The sequence below is a fragment of the Nicotiana tabacum genome, chromosome 7 (genome assembly GCF_000715075.1).
Source record: "Nicotiana tabacum cultivar K326 chromosome 7, ASM71507v2, whole genome shotgun sequence".
NCBI lineage: Eukaryota > Viridiplantae > Streptophyta > Magnoliopsida > Solanales > Solanaceae > Nicotiana > Nicotiana tabacum.
Genome location: NC_134086.1, coordinates 32108162 through 32131119, shown reverse-complemented (window position 1 = coordinate 32131119; position 22958 = coordinate 32108162). Strand labels below are relative to the sequence as shown.

The window sequence follows — 22958 nt, the reverse complement described above, 5'->3', positions numbered from 1 at the left end:
GGAATTCTTAGGCTTGAATCCAATGAAAAAATAGGTGTTTTGATGTTATTTTGAGTGTTCCGAAGGTTGGAACAAGTTTGAATGATGTTTTAGGATTGGTTGGCAGGTTTGGTTGAGGCCCCAAGGGCCTCGGGTGTGTTTCGAGTGGTCAATCAGACCATTTCAAGTTGTGAAAAACTGCAAAAAACTGCGGAGTGTGTTGCAGACCAGTTGTTCTTCGCGTTCGCGAGTGGACCCTCGCGTTCGCGAAGGGTTAGGACGTGGATCTGAAGTTTTGGCCTTCGCGTTCGCGAGGGAGGTCCCGCGTTCGTGAAGGGCTGGGTCGTTGAACTACGCGTTCGCGAGAAGGGAGCCGTGTTCGCGATGGGCTGGGAAGCTGAGCCTTCGCGTTCGCGAATAAGGGGACGCGTTCGCGAAGAAGGAAAAGTGGTCAACGTCAATTTGTGCTTCGCGAACTCGAGGCTTTAACCGCGTTCACGAAGAAGGATTTAAATACCTGGGCAGAATGATTTAAAAGGCCTATTCCGCGATTTTGAGCCTAAGTTCCTCCATTTTTGGGCGATTTTGAAGCTTTTTGAAGGGGATTGAAGAGGGATTCAAGGGGAATCACTTGGAGGTAATATTTTTGACTTCATAACTTGTTTATATGTGATTAAAGACCTAATTAGTGGTGAACAATTTGGGAAAAGATGGGTAATTAGGATTTGAGATTAAGAGACCTTAACATGGGTATTTGGCATGAAAAGAGAATAATTTGTCTTGAATTGAGTGTGATGTAGTGAGTGGTACCTGTTCCATCAACACAAATGATCTTAGTGGCAAAAGAACAAACAAAATCTTCACAAATACAAAACTTCAATTAATTACCATTTTTGTAAGGTTATTAATTACTAGAGTAACACTTATCGTAAAATTTTAGTTACAATTACCTTATATGTGATATGATTGTGTAAATATAATGCAGTAAATTAAGCTAGTTGAAATATAGGGCAAGAAGACTCACGAGGGCGTATACATCAAGTACTTGAGGGGGGGAAACATAGAGAATATCCACTTAGGGATGAGCTCAAAGTTGCAATGCCCCATGTTGTTCATGAAATCAATGTAGGTGATGTACGCACCAAATGCAGTTATAGAAACAGTTTCAGTGAGTGTAACGGTGAGCAATGGTATAGCAAAGAGCACGAAATATGATATGTGCTCAGCAAACGGATGAATTACAGCTGCGAAAATAATAAAAATATCCTTTTATAAGACCTGATCACAAAATATAAAAAAAAATGATTGTAAAACGGTTTTGAAAGGACAACGTACAAGTGATGGGCTCAGTAACAATGGAGGAATGGTGATGCGAATGATAACGAGAGTAGAGAAAATGGTGGTGCAAAGCTCTATGAAGCCAATAATAGAGAAACTCGACAGGACCAATATGAAGCAAGGCAATCATAACGATTCCATCAGTCCTCCACAAAGGCAAGTGATGAGCTTGTTCCAGCAACAGGTATCCGATATAGTATATCAGTCCATTAAATATGATCTGATCATCCCTACAAAACCATATATTCAACCTTAAATCAATCATGTCATGTACACTTTACTTTACGGCGTCTAATACTTTTGTTAGATCACTTTGTAGATACAGAAACTATCTATCAAGTACAAGGTTGAGGTTTTGTAAGGTAAAGCTTATATTATGAGAAAGAGCTTTCAAACAATTTTCGCTTACAGGAAATCTATAGTAAAGGGCCTAAATAACCAATAGGGGTTCAATTTTGCTGCCTAAACCTCCCGTACAAAGCAGTCAAAATAGTACTCTTTCATTTTAAACTTTCTTTGGGGAAAGAAGAGGGGGAATCCAGTGCTAAAAATTCGCAGGCACTTGATGTTTACACCAAATTAAGAAATACACAACATGTGTCTTTCTTATAACCATGGTTATGTTATATAAATTTCACTTTAATTTGGATTGCTAAAAGTTGAACTGTTTAGTTTGGTGTAAGCACCAGGTGCAAGTAACTATTTATTAGAACAATGGTGAGTATGTTAGCACTTACTACTATATAGCGTGCGAACAATGAAAGTGTGAGGGTGAAAAGTTCATACCAGTTGCTTTCTCTGTCAACTTGATCAAATTCGATGCTCCTATCAAGAATCCGATTATTACCCTTGGCAGTCCTATAGCGGGATAGAGATATCCATATCTTGGTTGTGAATCACTCTCGAGAGCAGAAGTGGGAGTATAATTATGTATACAAGATCCCTCTGACTTTCATCTTTGCTCATAAATTATGTGTATATGCTATGACCCACAAATGGTGCCAAAACCAAGTACTTAATTCGAACAAATTATTTTGAAAAAGAGAGTAGTTAGCAGAATTCTAGCAAGAATAACCTCATGATTTAGGGCAAAGGTAAAACAAAAAAGTAGAGTAGCTAGCGTAGCAGATTGACAATGCATACTTCATGTACTGCGTAATTTGGATTGATAACATTTTCATAGGACCATCACCCACCATTCTCAACCATAATCTCTACTACCAAACACTACTAGCTATTATCTAGAACCACCACTATCAACCAAAATCATTACCAACCATCGCATCTAGTCAGCATCCACAAATACCACCGTTAGCCATCACTAGCATCAACTACAATATATATTTTTAAACTATTTTGTCGATAAAATTATTAAGTAAATTAGTATTTTATTTAAATTATATATTTATTAGTTTTTAAATAAAGATAAATTTTATTCATTCAGATGTTGAAAAAACAACAGTCTTAATCATTTATTATTGAGATCTTAATACACATCTTAACATTTAGATGTATATCCAGATCAGGCATCTTAATCTTAATACACATCTTGATATTCAGATGTTTATTCAGATTCAGACATCTTAATCTTAAAAAAATAAATAAGGCCTAAATCGGGCCCTACAACATCTTGATATTCATATGTGCATTCAGATTCAGACATCTTAGTTTTTTTAAAAAACAAATAAGGCCTACGTCATCACTCTGCCATCTATATACTCGTCCTGCTAAACCATTGGCTCTGATACTAAATTGTTGGCTAAAACGGCTCAAAGATACTCTTAACATACTGTAAAGTGATATTGTCCGTTTTAGGCCAAGCTCGCATATATTTTCCCAAAAGACCTTAACTATTAAGAGTATTTAATTCCTTAAATATTTTCTTTTTATTTTCTACTTTCCATGTGAGACTTTATTTACACACTCGAAATATTTCTTTGTGTATTTCTAGTGTTATGAAGAAGTTTTGCGGTAAATTATTGATTTCCGATTTAAATCCATTTTTTCCTTAATTAGAGAAGAGTAAAAAAGATATGCGATAATAATGACAATAATAGTTAGCAATTGTGGTTGTGCGTCCGGTGACCGATAGTTGTGGCTATGTAGTAAGAGTGGACAGAGTGGGAATACTGCAAATCATTCTGGATGTTCATATAACTGGTTGCACTGTAATGCTCTGAATGTCTCTTGACATTTGCGGTAAGTTTAATTTGGCTTTGCCATCCGTTAAGTGAATACCAAAGTTAACAATGGATACTTGCATTTATTATTATAGATTTTTTAGGTTCAGGCAATTGGGAATTGACATTGGCATGCCAACTTTTACTCATATGTAAAAGAACTAGATAGATGCACTACGGTACACTAATGTTGAGCTTGACACTAGTTGGGGCCAGTTGTATATTGTAGTTAGTTGGTTGGTTAATTTAGTCGGTTAGGAAGTTGTATATATCGTTAGCTACCGTAGCTATTAGATGACAGCTTCATTCTGTAACTCCATGTTGATTAGATCAATCTAGAAGCTATCGATTTCTCCTTGCTTTGTCTTCATTCTTCTACTGCTCTTAATCTCTTTGATCATGGCTGAGAATCAGCCAATTTAACATGGTATCAAAGCTAACTAGCTACTGAATTGAGGGATTTTTCACAGAATTGATAGTGAAAAACGAGGAATCCAGAGATAGTGTAGCAAGCAAACCCTAAACTTTTGAATTAAATGGAGATTAAGGACACATTTTCTGAAAATATGAGTGATAGATTCAAGCGGAGTCACTGGTGGTAGCTCGTCAATGATTGACCACAATTATTATTTATTCCTTGGTGTCGGCGACACTCCTGGAGTCGTTCAGATTGGAATTCAGCTAGTCGGAATGGAGAACTACTCGTTGTGGAGTCAAGCCATGAAAGTAGCTTTGCTAGTGAAGAACAAGCTAGGTTTCATAGATGGCTCAATGCGACGTAAAGATTACAGAGGAGATCTGGTGAAACAGTGGGATCGCTGTAATGCAATGATGATTTCGTGGCTTACCAACAATGTAAGTGCAAATTTCTCAGCGGAATTCTCTATAGTTCAAATGCATTTCGTGTCTGGAATAATCTTCAAGAGAGATTTGACAAAGTTAACTTGAGGAGAATCTATCATTTCTTCGAGCAATTTGTACACTAACACAAGGTGTTTCACCTATTTCTATTTACTACTCAAAAATGAAAGACCTTTGGGATGAAATAGATTCAATTGTTGCTTTTCCTTCTTGTAATTGTGATGAATCTAAGGAGTATGTGGTTCATCTGTGCAATCAGAGGTTACTGCAGTTCCTAATGGGACTTATGACTCCTATAGTCAAGCAAGGAGTCAAATCCTTATTATGATACCAATGCCTAGTGTAAATCAAGCATATGTTATGCTAGTGCAAGATGACAGTCAGAAAGCTACTTTTGGAATGCTAAATTTGGGAGGAAATGGCATTGAACCAACAACCTTATTCACAACAAAAGGAGGCACATGAGTGGGACATAGGAATAGGAAAAATTACAAAATGTATTGTGACTATTGTAACATAAAAGGACATAACAGGGAAAATTGCTTCAAGCCGATGAAATGTGAGGTTTGTCAGATCAAAGGCCACAAGAAAGAGAACTGTTATAAGGTGATAGGATACACAGCTGATTTCAAAGGGAAAAGGAAGGTCAACTTGGTGAATGCAGGGAGAGATTATGGTCAGCAGTCAGCGGGTCATATGAATACACAGTAGCACTATTCTTCACTAAGGAACAATACAGTCAAATCTTAACCGTGTTAAAGAAGGCAAACATGCCTGATGCAAGTGTAAATTTGGCAAGTAAACCTTTATTTTCTACATTAATTAACTTGAAATGTATTGTGGATTCCGGGGCAACTAACCACATGGTTGGTGATAAATCCATGTTGAACATTGGTGTATCAGTCACAAATCCTGCAGTTGCAAATCTAGACAGGTGCAACTTCCAACTGGTGAATCAGCAGGTGTCTCTCAGATTGGAAATTTCTCATTGACAGGAGGTGAAGTCCTCAAATATGTGTTGTGTATGCCAGCTTTTAAGTTCAATTTCATGTCTGTATCAAAAGTAACAAGAGATTTGAACTATTACATCACATTTTTTCCTGATTTTTGTGTGTTTTGAGATCTTTTCAGTGGGAGGGTGAAGGAGATTGGTAGAGAGAAAGATGGGTTGTATGTTCTGTGTTCACAAAATAAGACAGTTCAATTTGAAGATATGAAGTCTATAGCAGTAATAGGCAATATACCTGCATAACTTTGGCATAAGAGAATGGGTCATGTTCCCATGTTTGTTCTTAGGAAATTCACTACTTTTGAGAATATTGATAAGTTTTGTATTACTCAGTGTGAAACATGTCTATTAGCAAGACAAACAAGAGTTCCATTTCCAATTAGTAGTAGCAAGACAGATAGTATGTTTGCTCTCTTACATATGGATGTATGGGGCCCTTATAAGGTGCCAACACATAATGGAATGAGGTGTTTTCTAACATTAGTTGATGATTACTCTAGATGGAATTGGTTTTATTTTTTTCATCTTAAATCTGATGTTGTAGTTTTATTTAAGGATTTTATTGTGATGGTGGCTACTCAATTTGGTCAGAAAATTAAGGTATTCAGATATGACAATTGCTCAAAATTCTTCAACTCCAATTGTAGTGATTTGTTCAAAACTAATGGGATTGTTCATCAAAGCTCTTGCCCTTACACTCCACAACAAAATGGAGTGCTTAAGAGAAGGCACAGACATATATTAGAGACAGCTAGAGCAATAAGAATTCAGGGACACTTACCTATTAGATTTTGGGGTGAATGCATCATTGGTGTTGTGTACATTATTAATAGGCTGCTATATGTAGTCCTGAACAACAAGTCCCTTATGAGTTTGTCTATGGGAAAGCACCTTCTTTGTTGCACGTGAGAGTTATAGGATGTCTCTGCTATGTCACAGATGTCAGAAAGAAAGATAAATTTGCCCCAAGGGAAATCAAATCTATTTTACTAGGATATGTTGAAAATCAAAAGGGGTATAAGTTGTATGATTTAACTAACATATCTTATTTTCTTAGTAGAGATGTCACAATTCATGAGAACATCTACCCTTTTCAACATATGAGTCCTCCTATTAATTTGTTTGATAGTTCTCTGCATCACATACATACACCAACCCCCACACAGATTGTTTCTTCCAACCCAGACTGCTTGCTATTTCATTAAAGCCAGCCATCACCTGTGTAGAGAGAATCTGAGTTGGAGGTAGACAGGTTCATCACTGATCCCATTGAATAACAAGTACAACATCATGAAGTCTTGCCCATGGCTGAATCTCTTTCACCAGCTCAGGATATACATGTTCAGTCTTCAACTCCCATTTCTCAGGAGCCACTTGTTGATATTGAGCCCATACAGAATGCAGTCAGGCAATCAGGGAGAGCCAGCAAGCCTCCCATCTGGCTCAAGGACTATGTAACTCAAGTCAAGGGACAAAAAGGGGCAAACACATGCCTTTATCTTATTTCAGCAGTGGTCAGCTATGATCATCTGTCCAAGCCCTACCAGAACTTTGTGGCACATGTCTCCAGCATCATTGAGCCCAGATCATATCATAAGGCTGCCAAAGATAGCAAGTGGATATAAGCAATGAAAATTTAGAGTAGAAGAGCACAAGACTTGGGAGATTGTAGCACTACCTAAGGGGAAGAAGACCATAGGGAGTAAATGGGTTTACAAGATAAAGTATAAAGCAAATGGTGAAGCTGAAAGATTTAAATCAAGGTTAGTGGCCAAGGGCTATAATCAAAAGGAGGGAATTGATTACCAGAAAATATTCTCTCCTATTGTCAAAATGGTCAATGTTAGAGCAGTCGTTTCTTTTGCTGCATTGAAGGTTGGGCCTTACACCAAATGGACATCTACAATACCTTCTTGCAAGGTGATTTGCATGAGGAGGTATACATGGACCTTCCTCAAGGTTTCAGTTTTGAAGCTGGCAAACATCAAGTTTGCAGGTTACACAAGTCCCTCTATGGGCTTAGACGAGCATCCAGGCAATGGAACATCAAGTTGATCTCAGCATTGACTGCTTCTAGTTATGCACAGAGTCATTTGGACTATTCTTTGCTCACCAAAAAATCAGGTAACAAACTAGTGGTGATTCTGATTTATGTTGATGATCTCTTAATTACTGAAAATGATCTTGAGCTCATTAATGCCACAAAGGTTGTTCTGAGGAAAAATTTCAAGATCAAGGATCTAGGTGAGCTCAGGTATTTTTTGGGGATAAAATTTGCTAGAAGTAATGAAGGTATTCTGATGCATCAACGCAAATATTCTCTGGAATTAATCTCAGACATGGGGTTAGCAGGTGCTCGACCACTTGGTGCACTAGTGGAGTTGAATCAGAAGCTTACCAATAGTGAATTTGATGCCTATGTTGGTTCATCCTCTGATCCACCACTAGAGGATCCTAGCAGCTACCAAAGACTTATAGGTAGAATGCTTTACTTGACCATCACTAGGCCAGATATTGCTTTTGATGTGCAATGTCTGAGCCAATTTATTCATGCTCCTAAAGCCTCTCACATGGAAGAAGCCATCAGGGTAGTGAGATATGTCAAACAGGCTTCTGGCCTTGGTATCCTTATGTTATCTCACAACTCTCCTACTCTTCAGGCCTCTTGTGATGCAGATTGGGCCTCCTACCCCAACACCATAAACTCAATTACAGGATACTTGATCAAATTTGGAGACTTTCTCATATCTTGGAGATCCAAGAAGTAGGTAACCATTTCTAGAAACTCAGCTAAAGCTGAATATAACTGTGGTAGAGATTGTTTCGCTCATAGGTCTATACAAAGAATTGGGAGTTTCTTTACATTTGCCTATTCCTATGCATAGTGATAACAAGTCTGCCATACAGATTGCTGCTAATCTTGTATTCCACGAGCGGACTAAACATATAGACATTGATTGTCACTTCACTTAGAAGAAGATTCATCAAGGTCTAGTGGACACCCTCTATGTGCCATCATTAGAGCAACAGGTCGACGTTTTGACTAAAGACCTTCCTGTTGCTTAGCACTGTTATCTTCTATCCAAGCTAGGAATGAAGAATATCTTCATCTCTCCTAGCTTGAGGGGTTGTAAAGGAACTATATAGATGCACTATAGTGCACTAAGGTTGAGTTGTACACTAGTTGGGCCAGTTATTTATTATAGTGGGTTAATTTAGTCGGTTAGGAAGTTTTATATATTAATAGCTACAGTAGCTATTTAGATAACAAATTAATTCTGTAACTGCATGCTGATTAGATCAATCTAGAAGCTATTGATTTCTCCTTGCTCTGTCTTCATTCTTCTCTGCTCTTAATCTCTTTGATCATGGCTGAGAATTAGCCAATTTAACAATATCCCTTGAAAATCATACTATGTTCGTTTTCTTTGAGCATTTTAGTTTTCATTTTTATTAGCTTATAATTGATGCAGCGAGTAACACTTATAAATGGCATTTATGATATGTTCAAAGGTCAAATCTTGCTCTTTTTTTGTTTGATGTAGGTTGGGCATTTCTCTGAATTGTGGATGAGATTATTACTAGCTGATGTTTACAATCAATAAGCATGATCCAGAGTATAGAGAGAAACTTCCAAGACTATACCGTGGTGTGCATTTTTTCTTGGAACAGAGTAATTTTTAGTATCTGCTCCGACACATTTAAGAATTACCTCTTTATCTTTTATAGGAACTTTGTGAATAGATCATAAAACAAAATAGTGGAATCTCCCTAAAAGAGGCACTGATACCATTTGTCACAAATTTGTTATTAACTGGGAGTTCTCAAGTCACAAAGAAAACCTGGAAATAAAATGAAGAATGAAGGAAAATAAAGTTAATGGGAAAGTAAAGGGAGATTAACAGAAAGTTTGTTAATCAATAGAAGTCACCATCCATGCTCCAAAATTTGTTCATATTACATCTTATACAATGCATACAGAGCTCTGGAAAGATCACCTAATGCAAATGGCTGATATACTTGACCACGGATCCAAGATATGATCATATATCAAACACAATCTATATCTCTAGTTCTTGGATTCAGTAGCAGAAGCCATGGTTAATGGGCAAAAACCATGATCGAGACTAGCTTTCCATACTTTGTCAATATCAAACATCATGTTACCACACTCGTTCTCGTTCCAACCTTCCAAGGCGTGTAAAATTCCAGCTATTCTCCACGCACTCATCACTCTTCGTGGCAACCAGTTCTGGAATTATAATAAATTCAATCATGATCAATTTCTTTTACTATGATCTGTAAGACGATCAAGAAAAAACTAAAGAGAAATAATAAAGGATATTAGATAAGCATTTCTAACCTCACAAGAGTCTACATTTTCAAGATGTTTTGGAGTAATCATAGCTGGTGTGCTGAAGTAGAAGCAATCCTTTCGAGCTTTACTTGGTGGGAATTGTGAATAAGGAATGAATAATGTTCCTTTTGGTACTTTCAATTGTTCATCTTCACTCAATCCATCCCCTACTAGCCATGTCTGCAGCATAATCAAGAACCTCTTTTGATTGTCATGAATTGTCAAGATTCAGGACTGTATTCTTTTTGATGTATTTTGGTTTATACGTACCTTTGAAACATTATAAGATTTCGACAGGACCAACTTAGTTGCAGCCTCTGATGTTAACTTTGTTTTAAGTCTCTTGTACTCTTCTTCGTCTAACGTGACAACCTATATATAAAAAAAATACAACAATTAAGAGAAAGCAAACCAAATCGGGGAGGAGATTAATAGTCACATATACCTGAATTCCTCCTTGGCACAAGGCTAAGGCAATGGAGTAAGCAACTTTAGACAAACGGCCTCGAAGGACAACTTGGGAAGTTCCTTTAGGAATGGAATTTATGACCACAGCAACAGCTAGGCTACTTCCATCCACCACATTTACTTTCAGCTGAGGATTCCTTCTTATGTAAAGTTCACCACTATTATTCAGCTGCTCTTCCTGGAAAGTTACATTTATTTAGATGTGTTAACTAGTGCAACTGAGACTCTCTTTGGTTCAGCCAACAAACATTGGATATAGGGTGAGAGGAGAATTCTTTTCAATTCTTTTTCGCCCTAATATTAGTCAATGTTTGTGATAGCTAACAGACGTTTAAGAAGAATCATGTAATTCTCTCATATATTTTGACTTACCTGATTTAAGAGTCCAAGGCTCAGTACTTTTATGCCTTTCTGATCTGCTTCCATGATTGCTTCCTCGATCAAATTGTTAATAATCTCTCTTTGCCATTTCATAAAGTACTGCAACAAAATCAATAATCGGGATAAATAATCGCTTCAACAACGGATCCAAAATATGAAACAATCTTGAATAATACTACTACTTTACTTACTTGTATGCGATACTTTGGGATAGCCCAAGTTTGTAATTTGAGATTCTTGAACAAATTTCTCTCGACAATAAATGTGTGACCATAAATCCATGTGATCATTATCGACCATAGTGTGGCAGGCCACATTAACCAGAAATACCACTTAGAGGACTGAGGCTTCGAGGCCAACGATGCTAACCCTAGACGGAGATGGTAAATGGATTCAGGGGTTGTTAGATGTGTAAGGTGCACCACATCAGGCACTTCAGCTTCCCTTTCAAGTGACTTTTTATACAATGTATCTGATGACATGTCCAGTGTATCATAGATATAGTCATACATTGGCATGAAAAGAGAATAATTTGTCTTGAATTGAGTGTGATGTAGTGAGTGGTACCTGTGCCATCAACACAAATGATCTTAGTGGCAAAAGAACAAACAAAATCTTCACAAGTACAAAACTTCAATTAATTACCATTTTTGTAAGGTTATTAATTACTAGAGTAACACTTATCATAAAATTTTAGTTACAATTACCTTATATGTGATATGATTGTGTAAATATAATGCAGTAAATTAAGCTAGTTGAAATATAGGGCAAGAAGACTCACGAGGGCGTATACATCAAGTACTTGAGGGGGGGAAACATAGAGAATATCCACTTAGGGATGAGCTCAAAGTTGCAATGCCCCATGTTGTTCATGAAATCAATGTAGGTGATGTACGCACCAAATGCAGTTATAGAAACAGTTTCAGTGAGTGTAACGGTGAGCAATGGGATAGCAAAGAGCATGAAATATGATATGTGCTCAGCAAACGGATGAATTACAGCTGCCAAAATAATAAAAATATCTTTTTATAAGACCTGATCACAAAATATAAAAAAAAATGATTGTAAAACAGTTTTGAAAGGACAACGTACAAGTGATGGGCTCAGTAACAATGGAGGAATGGTGATGCGAATGATAACGAGAGTAGAGAAAATGGTGGTGCAAAGCTCTATGAAGCCAATAATAGAGAAACTCGACAGGACCAATATGAAGCAAGGCAATCATAACGATTCCATCAGTCCTCCACAAAGGCAAGTGATGAGCTTGTTCCAGCAACAGGTATCCGATATAGTATATCAGCCCATTAAATATGATCTGATCATCCCTACAAAACCATATATTCAACCTTAAATCAATCATGTCATGTACACTTTACTTTACGGCGTCTAATACTTTTGTTAGATCACTTTGTAGATACAGAAACTATCTATCAAGTACAAGGTTGAGGTTTTGTAAGGTAAAGCTTATATTATGAGAAAGAGCTTTCAAACAATTTTCGCTTACAGGAAATCTATAGTAAAGGGCCTAAATAACCAATAGGGGTTCAATTTTGCTGCCTAAACCTCCCGTACAAAGCAGTCAAAATAGTACTCTTTCATTTTAAACTTTCTTTGGGGAAAGAAGAGGGGGAATCCAGTGCTAAAAATTCGCAGGCACTTGATGTTTACACCAAATTAAGAAATACACAACATGTGTCTTTCTTATAACCATGGTTATGTTATATAAATTTCACTTTAATTTGGATTGCTAAAAGTTGAACTGTTTAGTTTGGTGTAAGCACCAGGTGCAAGTAACTATTTATTAGAACAATGGTGAGTATGTTAGCACTTACTACTATATAGCGTGCGAACAATGAAAGTGTGAGGGTGAAAAGTTCATACCAGTTGCTTTCTCTGTCAACTTGATCAAATTCGATGCTCCTATCAAGAATCCGATTATTACCCTTGGCAGTCCTATAGCGGGATAGAGATATCCATATCTGGTTGTGAATCACTCTCGAGAGCAGAAGTGGGAGTATAATTATGTATACAAGATCCCTCTGGCTTTCATCTTTGCTCATAAAGTATGTGTATATGCTATGACCCACAAATGGTGCCAAAACCAAGTACTTAATTCGAACAAATTATTTTGAAAAAGAGAGTAGTTAGCAGAATTCTAGCAAGAATAACCTCATGATTTAGGGCAAAGGTAAAACAAAAAAGTAGAGTAGCTAGCGTAGCAGATTGACAATGCATACTTCATGCACTGCGTAATACAGGCTCTATGAAAACGTTATAGTGTAACATGATGTTAACTAGTCACTTTCACCTTAAAAGACACAAAAAAGTAGTAATTATTTACGAGTACTACGTGGGTTACTCCAATACAGACAGTTTTGTAGAACTTTTGAAAATACTAACCACTTAGTAATAAGAAAGAATATTTGCGTGGAAGCAGGGCAGAGCTCCATGCATTTTGGTGTTCGATAGAATACTCCCTGTTGAAAAATTATACGGTAGAAATAGGTTAAAAGCAAATGTTTTTTGTATATATTTAAATCTTTGAATCCATTCAACAGGTTGACATTGTAGTGGTAGGGGCTGCCCGATGTACTAAGCTCCCGCTATATGCGGGATCCGGGAAAGGGCCGGACCACAAGGTTCTATTGTACGCAGTCTTCTGCAAGAGGTTGTTTCCATGGTTTGAACCCGTGACCTTCTCGTCACATGACAACAACTTTACCAAGGCTTCCCTTCATTATAGTGGCAAGGGTTGCTCAAAATTATTTTAAGTTACACGTGCAAATTAATCAGATATGGGGTATTCTACAATATAAGTATGAAGTATTTTTGTTTCTCTTCTGGCTAACCGTACATCTCTCATTACTAGAATTGTGAAAAAAAGCGACTAAACTTTAGCGGCCAAAGTTGGTCTGTCAAGAAAAGCGACCAAAGTTGGTCGCTAAATTGGCGAAAATAATAAAATAATTATTTGATATAGATTAGCGACCAAGGTTGGTCGCTACTTGGTCGCTAATTTCGTCAAAATATTGACCGGACTGGTCAGACTTGCTTGGTCAAAGGTATACTGAGATTATTATAATAATTATAATATTATTTAAAAAAATTATAAAATATAAATAAATATAATTTAAAATTAGCGACCAAAGTTGGTCGCTAATTAAGGGGTAAGCAGATAGCGACCAACTTTGGTCGCCAAAAATGGGACCCAGTTATAAAATTTTAATAATTATATTTTTATTTAAAAAATTATAAAATATAAAAAAATATAATTCAAATTTAGCGAAATTTAGCTATATAATCTGGGACCCAGTTCTAACGTTTAACAATTATATTATTATTTTAAATATTATATAAAATATAAATAAATCTGATTTAAATTTAGCGACCAACTTTGGTCGCTAATTTAAATTTATGTATATTTAGCGACCAAAGTTGGTCTCTTTTCAGGTCAACAATGGTCAAAATTAAAAATCACTTTTGTATATATATATATATATATATATATATATATTAACAATGAATTAAAACGTCTCAACTTATATCAATTAATATATGTATATATATATATATATAAAAGCTATATTCGATATAATATTAGCTAATGCACTAATACTTAGTGCATAGTATAGTATAGTATAATATAGTATATAGTATATAAGCTCTCTCTCTCTCTCTCTCTCTCTCTCTCTCTCTCTCTCTCTCTATATATATATATATATATATATATATATATATATATATATATATAAGAACATGAAGCGCTCGGAACACAGGCTCTCTCTCTCTCTCTCTCTCTCTCTCTCTCTCTCTCTCTCTCTCTCTCTCTCTCTCTCTCTCTCTCTCTCTCTCTCTCTATATATATATATATATATATATATATATATATATATATATATATATATATATATATATATATATATATATATATATATATATATATATATATATATATATATATATATATATATATATATATATATATATATATATATATATATAGGTATTTATATAAGCTATATTCGATATGTATATATAGCGACCAACTTTGGTCGCTATTTTGGTCAAACAGTCAATACTTATATAGCTACCAAAATAGCGACCAAAGTTGGTCGCTATTTTTAAATCCAGGAGTAAAAATCGGGTTTCCCCTCCCAATCTCTTATTTTCTCCCCAAAATTTTCCCAAACTCTCTTTCAACATATTCTCCCCCCTTCTCTATTTCCCTTACACAAATCAATCCCCCCACCCCTTGCCACCACTGTGACTGCGCGCCACCACGCCGGAGCCGCTGCTAAACCTGTCGCCAGAGCCGTTGTCCGCCACCACCACTGTCGCCGGAGCTGTTGTCCCCCACCCCTTGCCACCACTGATTTTTAATCCTCCTTTTAATCTACCAAGGTTAGTAATCTACCTTATTAGCTTTTTAATTTTTAATTTTTGCTATATAATTTTATGTAATTTTTTAGAGTTTTTGTCTATTTAGTATTAGGGTTTTTGGTTTGAACTACATTAGATTTATGAACTTAAGGTAAAAATTATAATCTTTTAGTTCTTGTATTAATTTATATTGAGTTCAATTGTGAAAAGAAACAATTCATTGTCTTAGAAGAGGAGCAATACCTAAATAAGTACCTAAATTCATGCTTTAAACTATGCATTATACATTTATAAGATAAGAAAAAAGAATTAAAGGAAGGAGTTTATTAATGTATTAATTATGAACTTAAGGTCATATTGGACTTTTAGGATATGAATTGAACTTTTAGTTAACTAAAAAAAGATTAGGATATGAATTAACTAATTTAATTTGTTCTTGCTTTATTTATATAGATGGAACATCATACTTGGATGTACAATAGGAATTATCCTAATCGGCGGGGATTGCGGGAGGATTTTGTAAAAGGGGTTGATGACTTTATTAGACATGCAATGTCACTTCCTCCATACATAAATGATGGAGTAATTAGGTGCCCTTGTATTAGGTGCGACTGTATAAAGTTTGAAAAACCGGAGGAAGTTAAGGTTCATCTTTATAGTAAGGGGTTTATAGTGAATTACTTTGTGTGGACTAATCATGGAGAGATCGATGGTAGACATAGGATATTTCATAACATGGTTGTTGGTGAAAGTAGTAGGTCGGTAGAGAATACAAATCGTGATTCCAGAATTCATGATATGGTTGCGGATGCTTTTGGAATGCACTTAGGGGGTGAGCCCAATGAAAATGTTGAACAAACTCCTAATGATGAAGCAAAACATTTTTATGAAAAGTTAGAGGAAGCTAGTCGTCCACCACAAAAAGGAAGTCCGCACTCTGAGTTGTCTGTTGCAGTTAGATTACTAAGTATCAAATCTGATTGGAATATTTCTCAAGGAGCCATGGACTCTGTCATTAACCTTATGCGTGAACTAGTTGACTCCGAAATTACCTGGTGATTTCTATAAGGCAAAGAGATTAGTTTCTAAGTTAGGACTTTCGTCAATGAGAATTGATTATTGTGAAGATGGTTGCATGTTATATTATAAAGATGATGCAAATTTAAGCAGTTGTAAATTTTGCGAAAAGCCTCGTTTTAAGAGGCTTTCCAGCGGGAAGATGGTCGCTATCAAGGCGATGCATTATTTACCTCTTATACCTAGGCTAAAGAGGTTATATGCGTCGATGCGTTCTGCTCATCATATGAGATGGCACTTTGAAAATAGAAGACCACCTAGTGTTATGTGTCATCCTTCAGATGGAGAAGCTTGGAAGCACTTTGATAGGACATATCCATATTTTGCTAGTGAACCAAGGAACATTCGGTTAGGTTTGTGTGCGGATGGCTTCACGCCTTTTTCTGTATCTGCGACACCGTATTCATGTTGGCCTGTCTTTCTTACACCTTATAATCTACCACCTGAGTTGTGCATGACTAGTCCATATATATTCTTAAATTGTATTATCCCCGGTCCACGTAATCCGAAAAGTTTTATAGATGTATATTTTCAACCTTTGATTGATGAGCTAAAACAATTGTGGTACGATGGTGTTGAAATATATGACATATCAACCAAGCAGAGTTTCAATTTGTGTGCTAATTTAATGTGGACAATTAACGATTTTTCTACGTATAGAATGTTGTCTGGGTGGATGACTGCTGGGAACTAGCTTGTCCTTACTGCATGGAAAATAGTAAAGCGTTCACTTTGAAACATGACATAAAGCAATCATGGTTTGATTGTCATCGTCAATTCTTGCCTGAGGGTCATGAGTTTAGAAGGATGAAAAATGCATTCAAAAAGAATAAAATGGAATATGATTATCCACCTCCGATACTTTCAGGTGAGGAAATTTAGGAGAGGGTCCAGAACTTCAGTAAAGTTACTGAAGCTCCACCTTATAGATTCCCCGGATACGGTGTTACTCATAATTGGACCAAACAGAGTATATTTTGGGAGTTGCCTTATTGGAAGGATAATCTTCTCCGTCACAACCTTGATGTCATGCATATTGAGAAGAATTATTTTGACAATTTGTTCAACACAGTGATGGATGTTAAAGGTAAGACAAAGGATAACCCGAAGGCTAGAATGGACTTACAAGAATATTGCAGGCGGCCTGAATTACACTTGCAGACAGCAAAAAATGGTAAGATATTCAAGCCCAAAGCAAGTTACGCATTCACTTTGGAGGAAAGATGACATATTTGTGATTGGGTAACGAAATTGAAGATGCCTGAGGGTTATGCGTCGAATTTTGGGAAAAAGTTGATATGGAGGTAGGGAAGTTGAGCCATTTGAAAAGTCATGACTGTCATGTTTTCATGGAGACTTTAGTGCCTATTGCATTTTGTGGTTTGCCTGAAAGAATCTGGAAACCTATCACAGAGATTAGTTTGTTTTTCAAAGACTTGTGTTCTTCCACGTTAAGGGAAGAAAACCTACACCGGATGGATCAGAACATTCGTGTAACTTCTTCTAAGATGGAAAAGATATTTCCATGTGGGTTTTTTGATGTGATGGAACACCTTTCAATCCACCTTGTACACGAGACACGACTTGGAGGGCCTGTTCAATGCAGATGGATGTATCCCTTTGAGAGGTAATATTATATATTTGATATAATTTTCTATTTTATTTGAATGTTCTTGGCTAACCTGAAATTATGTAGGACAATTGGCAAATGCAAACAATTTGTTAAGCAGAGGAATAGGATTGGAGGATCTATATGTGAAGCTTACCTTGCAAAGGAAACTGCTCATTTTTGTTCTTATTATTTTGAGAGTAATGTACCATGTGCTAGGAATAGGCCCAACAGGCACACGGTCGACCTTAGGAATGATCCATTATATTCTCTTATGTCCATATTCAATCAACCAGGCAAATGTTCTAAGGATGTTAGAAAGAGAAGTTTGAGTGATATAGAGTTCAAGTCAGCTACACTTCACGTGTTGCTAAATTGTCCCGAAGTTGTACCATTTCTCAAGTAAGTATTGATTTAGTGGTTATCAAAATATAAAAATTACTGTGATTACATATCAATGCAACTACTAAAAATATTTGATGTGTCACAGTCATTTCGTGGGTCAATTTGGCCATGATGCTGTATATACGAGATTTGATACGTGGTTCAAACAATTTGTAAGTTTCTCCTTAAAATATTCTAACACTATGTAGGTAAACAATGTTTGGAAGTTATGCTAACTTATGAATTTTTTTAACAATATGTAGGTAAATGATCCAAATAATTGTGTAAATCAATTTTTGAAAGATATATCTTGGGGACCTGGGGTTGAGGTCACAACAATGTCTAAGTACGTTGTGAATGGTTATAAGTTTCATACATAGGATTCTCTAAAAATAAAAATAGCAACAACAGTGGGGTGTGGGTTCAAGGTGGTAATGGCAACCAAGATGGAGATATTGATTATTATGGTGTGCTCAAAGAAATAATAGAACTAGAATATACATGTTGGCCATATAAGAAATTGATATTCTTTAGATGTAAGTGGTTTGACCCACATCCAACAAGAGGTACAAGAGTACACAATCAATACAACATAATTGAGGTTAATCATACGAGGGAGTATGATCGCTATGATCCTTTTATAATTGCACATAATGTTAGGCAAGTGTATTATGCTCCTTATCCATTGCGGCGGAATAAGTCCGATTGGTGGATTGTAATAAAAACTAAGTATGTGGGTAGGGTGGAAGTCGAGAATGTGTTAGATGTTGCATATCAAAACGATATCTCCAATGTTGACCAAATAGTGGACAAAGTTTTAGAAAATGATTTGGAACATCCTGAACACATATTGGAAGAAGTTGATATAAATGAAGTAAGAATTACAGAAAACGAGGAAGAAGAATCAACTAATGAAGCTCAAACTAGTGAGGAAGAAGAATTCTCGGACGTGGAACTATACGTTGATGAGAGTTAAAAGTTGGTTTCTTTAATAACTCTCATTTATAGCTAGTTTATTTATATGTTTCAATCTAAATATGTATTATATTATGCAGATGATAGGCAAGGGTCGAGAAAAGGCTAAGAAACCAAAGAGGAGGGTAGAAGATAATCCTCCATCTTTTCCTGCCTCTTCAGAGATGCCTATGCCTATGACTTTGCCTCCACCCCAGGGCTATTCTGAGCTGCCACAGCATCACCAGCCCTACACCTTCGTGCAGACACCGTGTCTTTCGTCACAGGGCCATAGGACTATACGTCCGACATACAGTCCAACTACCGCACGACCACGTGGATCGCAGCCATTTGCATCGCATGGATCGCATCGATCCATGTCACATCCACATGGATCACAGGCATCAGTGTCACAGCCACTCAGGTCACAGCCACTCGTGTCACAGCTATCAGTGTCACGTCCACTTGTGGGCCATACAGCTATGTCGCAGTCACAGGGCTCGCAACCATCTTCATCTAAAACTCCACCTATTTCAGGCCTTCGCCTGCGAGATACTAGCTCTGACCCCCTACACCTTCCACACAAGCCTCTGATATACATGCTTCGGACGGTGATGCTGATGAAGATGAGGAGGTGCATTACGATCAGTATGGCAGGATCATCATAGTCCCTGAGGGTGATGGGTAAGAGTTATTTATTATTTTTATGTTTATTGTTTTGTACAGTTTTACTAAGATATTAATGTATTTTTTTATTAAATTGCAGGTTCATCCCTAGTAATATTACTACAAGGATTATCACCAAAGCCACCAGAAAGTTTTATGATGGCTCTTATGCGTCTTGGAGTGATTTCCCATTCGCGCTGAAGGAGCAAATTTTCAATGACTTTAAGGTATAAATGTTCTTTTAAGCAGTACAATTATTTATATTTATGATATTTCCATCTAAATATGTATTATAGAATATAGCTTATATATATATACTTACACTATACTATGCACTAAGTATTAGTACATTAGCTAATATTATATCGAATATAGATTTTATATATATTCGATAAAAGCTTTTATATATATATATATATATATATATATATTAGCTAATGCACTAATATACTATATACTATATTATAAGCAGTTAATGCACTTAATTTTTGAATAATTATTAGCTAACAAAAGCTAAGTATAATATATCGAATATAGAATTTATGATATTTCCACATAATACTTAACTTTTGAAATACAGAGCAAGTGTGTATGGGAACACCGCTATAGCGTGGATGTGGCTGCAAATTTTCATCTCAAAGCTCACAAGTGGTTGTCGCATTGTTTCTCCAAAGCTAGAAAGTTGAACCAGAAGCCTGGCTGGTTGCTTCAGAATTTATGGGAGGATTTGCAAAGGCAATGGCTTACCGCAGAGTTCTTAGAGAAGAGCGAAAAAGGAAAGAAAGCTCGTGCATCTGAGAAGGGAGGATCCTTGCACACTGGAGGTGCGATCAACCTAGGGACAATAAAGAGAAGAATGGTTCGTAATTGCTTAATTTATTTTAATTTTCAAAGTATATCTATTCTGTTTATTAACTAAAATTTATGAGTTTCCAGGAGAAGAAGTTGGGGCATCCGATGAACAAAGATGAGCTATTCAAGGAGACTCATATTGTAAAGAAGAAGAAAGAGACGGATCAAGAAAGGTGGGTCGAGGGCCGAGCCTCGACTGTACATGTAAGTTTTCACTTTTCATTAAGTATTTTGATTTACTTTAATATGAATTTTGAAATACTAATTCAATGTAATTTTTCTTATAGGGTCGCTTCACAGCTGAAGTGGTGGAATTCATACGCAGTCAGCCACTTAGTGAGTCGGGCGACCAAATCCAACCTTCGGACGAGGATGCTGAAAGAATCTGGATGTAGGCTGCTGGGGGTCCAAAATGGGGGAAGGTATACGGGCTTCCTACTAAGAAATTTCATCGCTATAAGTGTGGAATGCAAGGAATAGGGACTTCCCCGCAAGCCGAGCAACTTGATGGGGAGAGCCTCTCTTCTATGCGGGAGACTGTGACAAAGCTTACATCCGAACTAGAAGCCGCCAAGGAGAGAGAAAAGATTATAGATGCTCAGTACATTGGCATGCAAGAGCAGCTCAAATCTCTCCTAGCTTCTGGCAGTTTTCCGATTCCCTGGTCTCCAGAGGCTCGCCTTCCCCGTGCTCATTCCCCCCGCCCTCCCCGTGATTGTTCTTCCCATCCTAGACAAGTACACCCTTCTGGATACCGTCTTGGTGAAAGTTCATCAAACGGTGATGATAATGATGTACAAAACAATCCTTGACTTTTATACACTTTCAACTAGACAAATACAATCGGTTTTTGAATAGACTTGTAATAACAATTAACTTAGTTTGGTTAGCTTAATGTGTTACTTCTATTGAACTTTATAGTTTGTTAGTTTTAATGTTGTTGTTGTTGTTGGCATAAAATGCCTATTTAGGATTTTTGGTAAGCTGACAGGTGGTGTAGCTGCCAATACAGGCATTTTCTACCAAAAATATACCAAGAAAAGCGACCAACTTTGGTCGCTAGTTGGTCGCTTTTCTCTGGAAAAAAAACAAATTTCTGGTAAATGGCGACCAACCTTGGTCGCCATTGAACCCAGATTTCTCAAAAAGCGACCAAAGTTAGTCGCTATTCCATTTAAATAAAAATAATGTCTGGAAATATAGCAACCAACCTTGGTCGCCTACAATTAAAAAATAATTAATTCTTGCATTTTGCGACCAACTTTGGTCGCTTATTTTAAAAAAAAAAATTAAAAAAATTAATACTAAAGCGACCAACTTTGGTCTCTAATATCCAGATTTTAAAAAATAATATTTTCTTTTTAGACCAAAGTTGGTCGCTTTTTGGCCAATAAGCAACCAACTTTGGTCGCTTTTCCTGGTCGCAAATTAGCGGATTTCTAGTAGTGTCTGTTCCCTCAAAGAATATTTTTCGAAGAAGGAAGGAAAAGACTAGGTAATGTGGGACAAGGAGCTCAGTGCAATTTCAAAGGGGATAGGTATTTCCAACAGCAGAAGAAACTAAAAAGAAGAGAGTTTAAATTAATTACTGCAAAACACATGCTTTCCGATGTAGTATAAATAGGTGATGTTTTGAGCACTGCAAAAGTGAAAGGATCTTTGAGAATTATTCAAGAAAATTAGTACCTTGAAGTTCCCTAGGCGTGCCCATGGCCACTCTGTGAGAATGCCAGGTTTGGTAGCCATTCTTTTGTTACTTCACCACAAAACTGGTAAAACTAAGTATTTGTAGCTTTGCTCAACTTGTTCTTTCCCTGTGTTCCTCAAAAGCCTCTGCTTCCCCTGCCTTATGTAGACATATTTATGTGGGGGCGAGGGGGGGGGGGGTATTTCCTATTTACCGCTTTAACTTATATACATTAACAATGTAACACCAGTATACTTGTGCATGTTATAGCAGGAAACTCGTGTTAATTGCGTTGGTATATGGAAGTTAAACTTTTTTCATTATTTTTGCATTTTCGACCGTGGTATCACTTTAACAGACTTAGTGCAATTATCTCCACGAAATCTACATTCTAGCCACATGTTTGATAATTCGTTTTTTTTTTCTTACTAAGAAAGTCAAAAAAATCAAAGCCTTCGTACATAGCTAGTTGCGAGATACCCATAATCTGGACCGTGTCATCAATTAGCAACTCTAATCCACCTAGGTAGCTTATGCTACATTGTGTGCATGCGTATAAATTGGAAATATGCATCAAAAGTGTGAAACACATATCAATGCTACGATTCATGACAAGTTGCAGCAAACAGGAAAGAAAATCTGCACCCCACCAGAAAGAACAATAATGAAAAAAAATGTAAAAAAGATGATCTTGATCTTTTTGTTCCCTTTATTTTTCGATATGCATATTTGACTTTGAATTAAACCAATGATGCGGTTATGAGCTTATTATTACG

At 36.5% G+C, this 22958-nt stretch overlaps 1 protein-coding gene and 1 long non-coding RNA gene across 2 annotated transcripts; both read right to left on the bottom strand.

Moving 5' to 3' along the window:
* Positions 1 to 733: 733 nt before the first annotated feature.
* Positions 734 to 2214, bottom strand: LOC142182525 (uncharacterized). Its single transcript, XR_012711330.1, has 4 exons — positions 2104 to 2214; positions 1315 to 1547; positions 1004 to 1223; positions 734 to 789 (listed from the first exon to the last, which is right to left on the bottom strand). It is a non-coding gene; the product is annotated as an uncharacterized LOC142182525 (long non-coding RNA).
* Positions 2215 to 9279: 7065 nt separating this feature from the next.
* On the bottom strand, positions 9280 to 22348 carry LOC107821267 (very-long-chain aldehyde decarbonylase CER1-like). The gene is made up of 10 exons (XM_075257063.1): positions 22182 to 22348; positions 12455 to 12681; positions 11666 to 11898; positions 11355 to 11574; positions 10765 to 11140; positions 10565 to 10672; positions 10170 to 10370; positions 9995 to 10096; positions 9731 to 9904; positions 9280 to 9619 (listed from the first exon to the last, which is right to left on the bottom strand). The coding sequence occupies exons 1-10, from the start codon at positions 22239 to 22241 to the stop codon at positions 9437 to 9439; spliced, it is 1884 nt and encodes a 627-aa protein (XP_075113164.1). The 5' UTR covers positions 22242 to 22348; the 3' UTR covers positions 9280 to 9436.
* Positions 22349 to 22958: the final 610 nt, after the last annotated feature.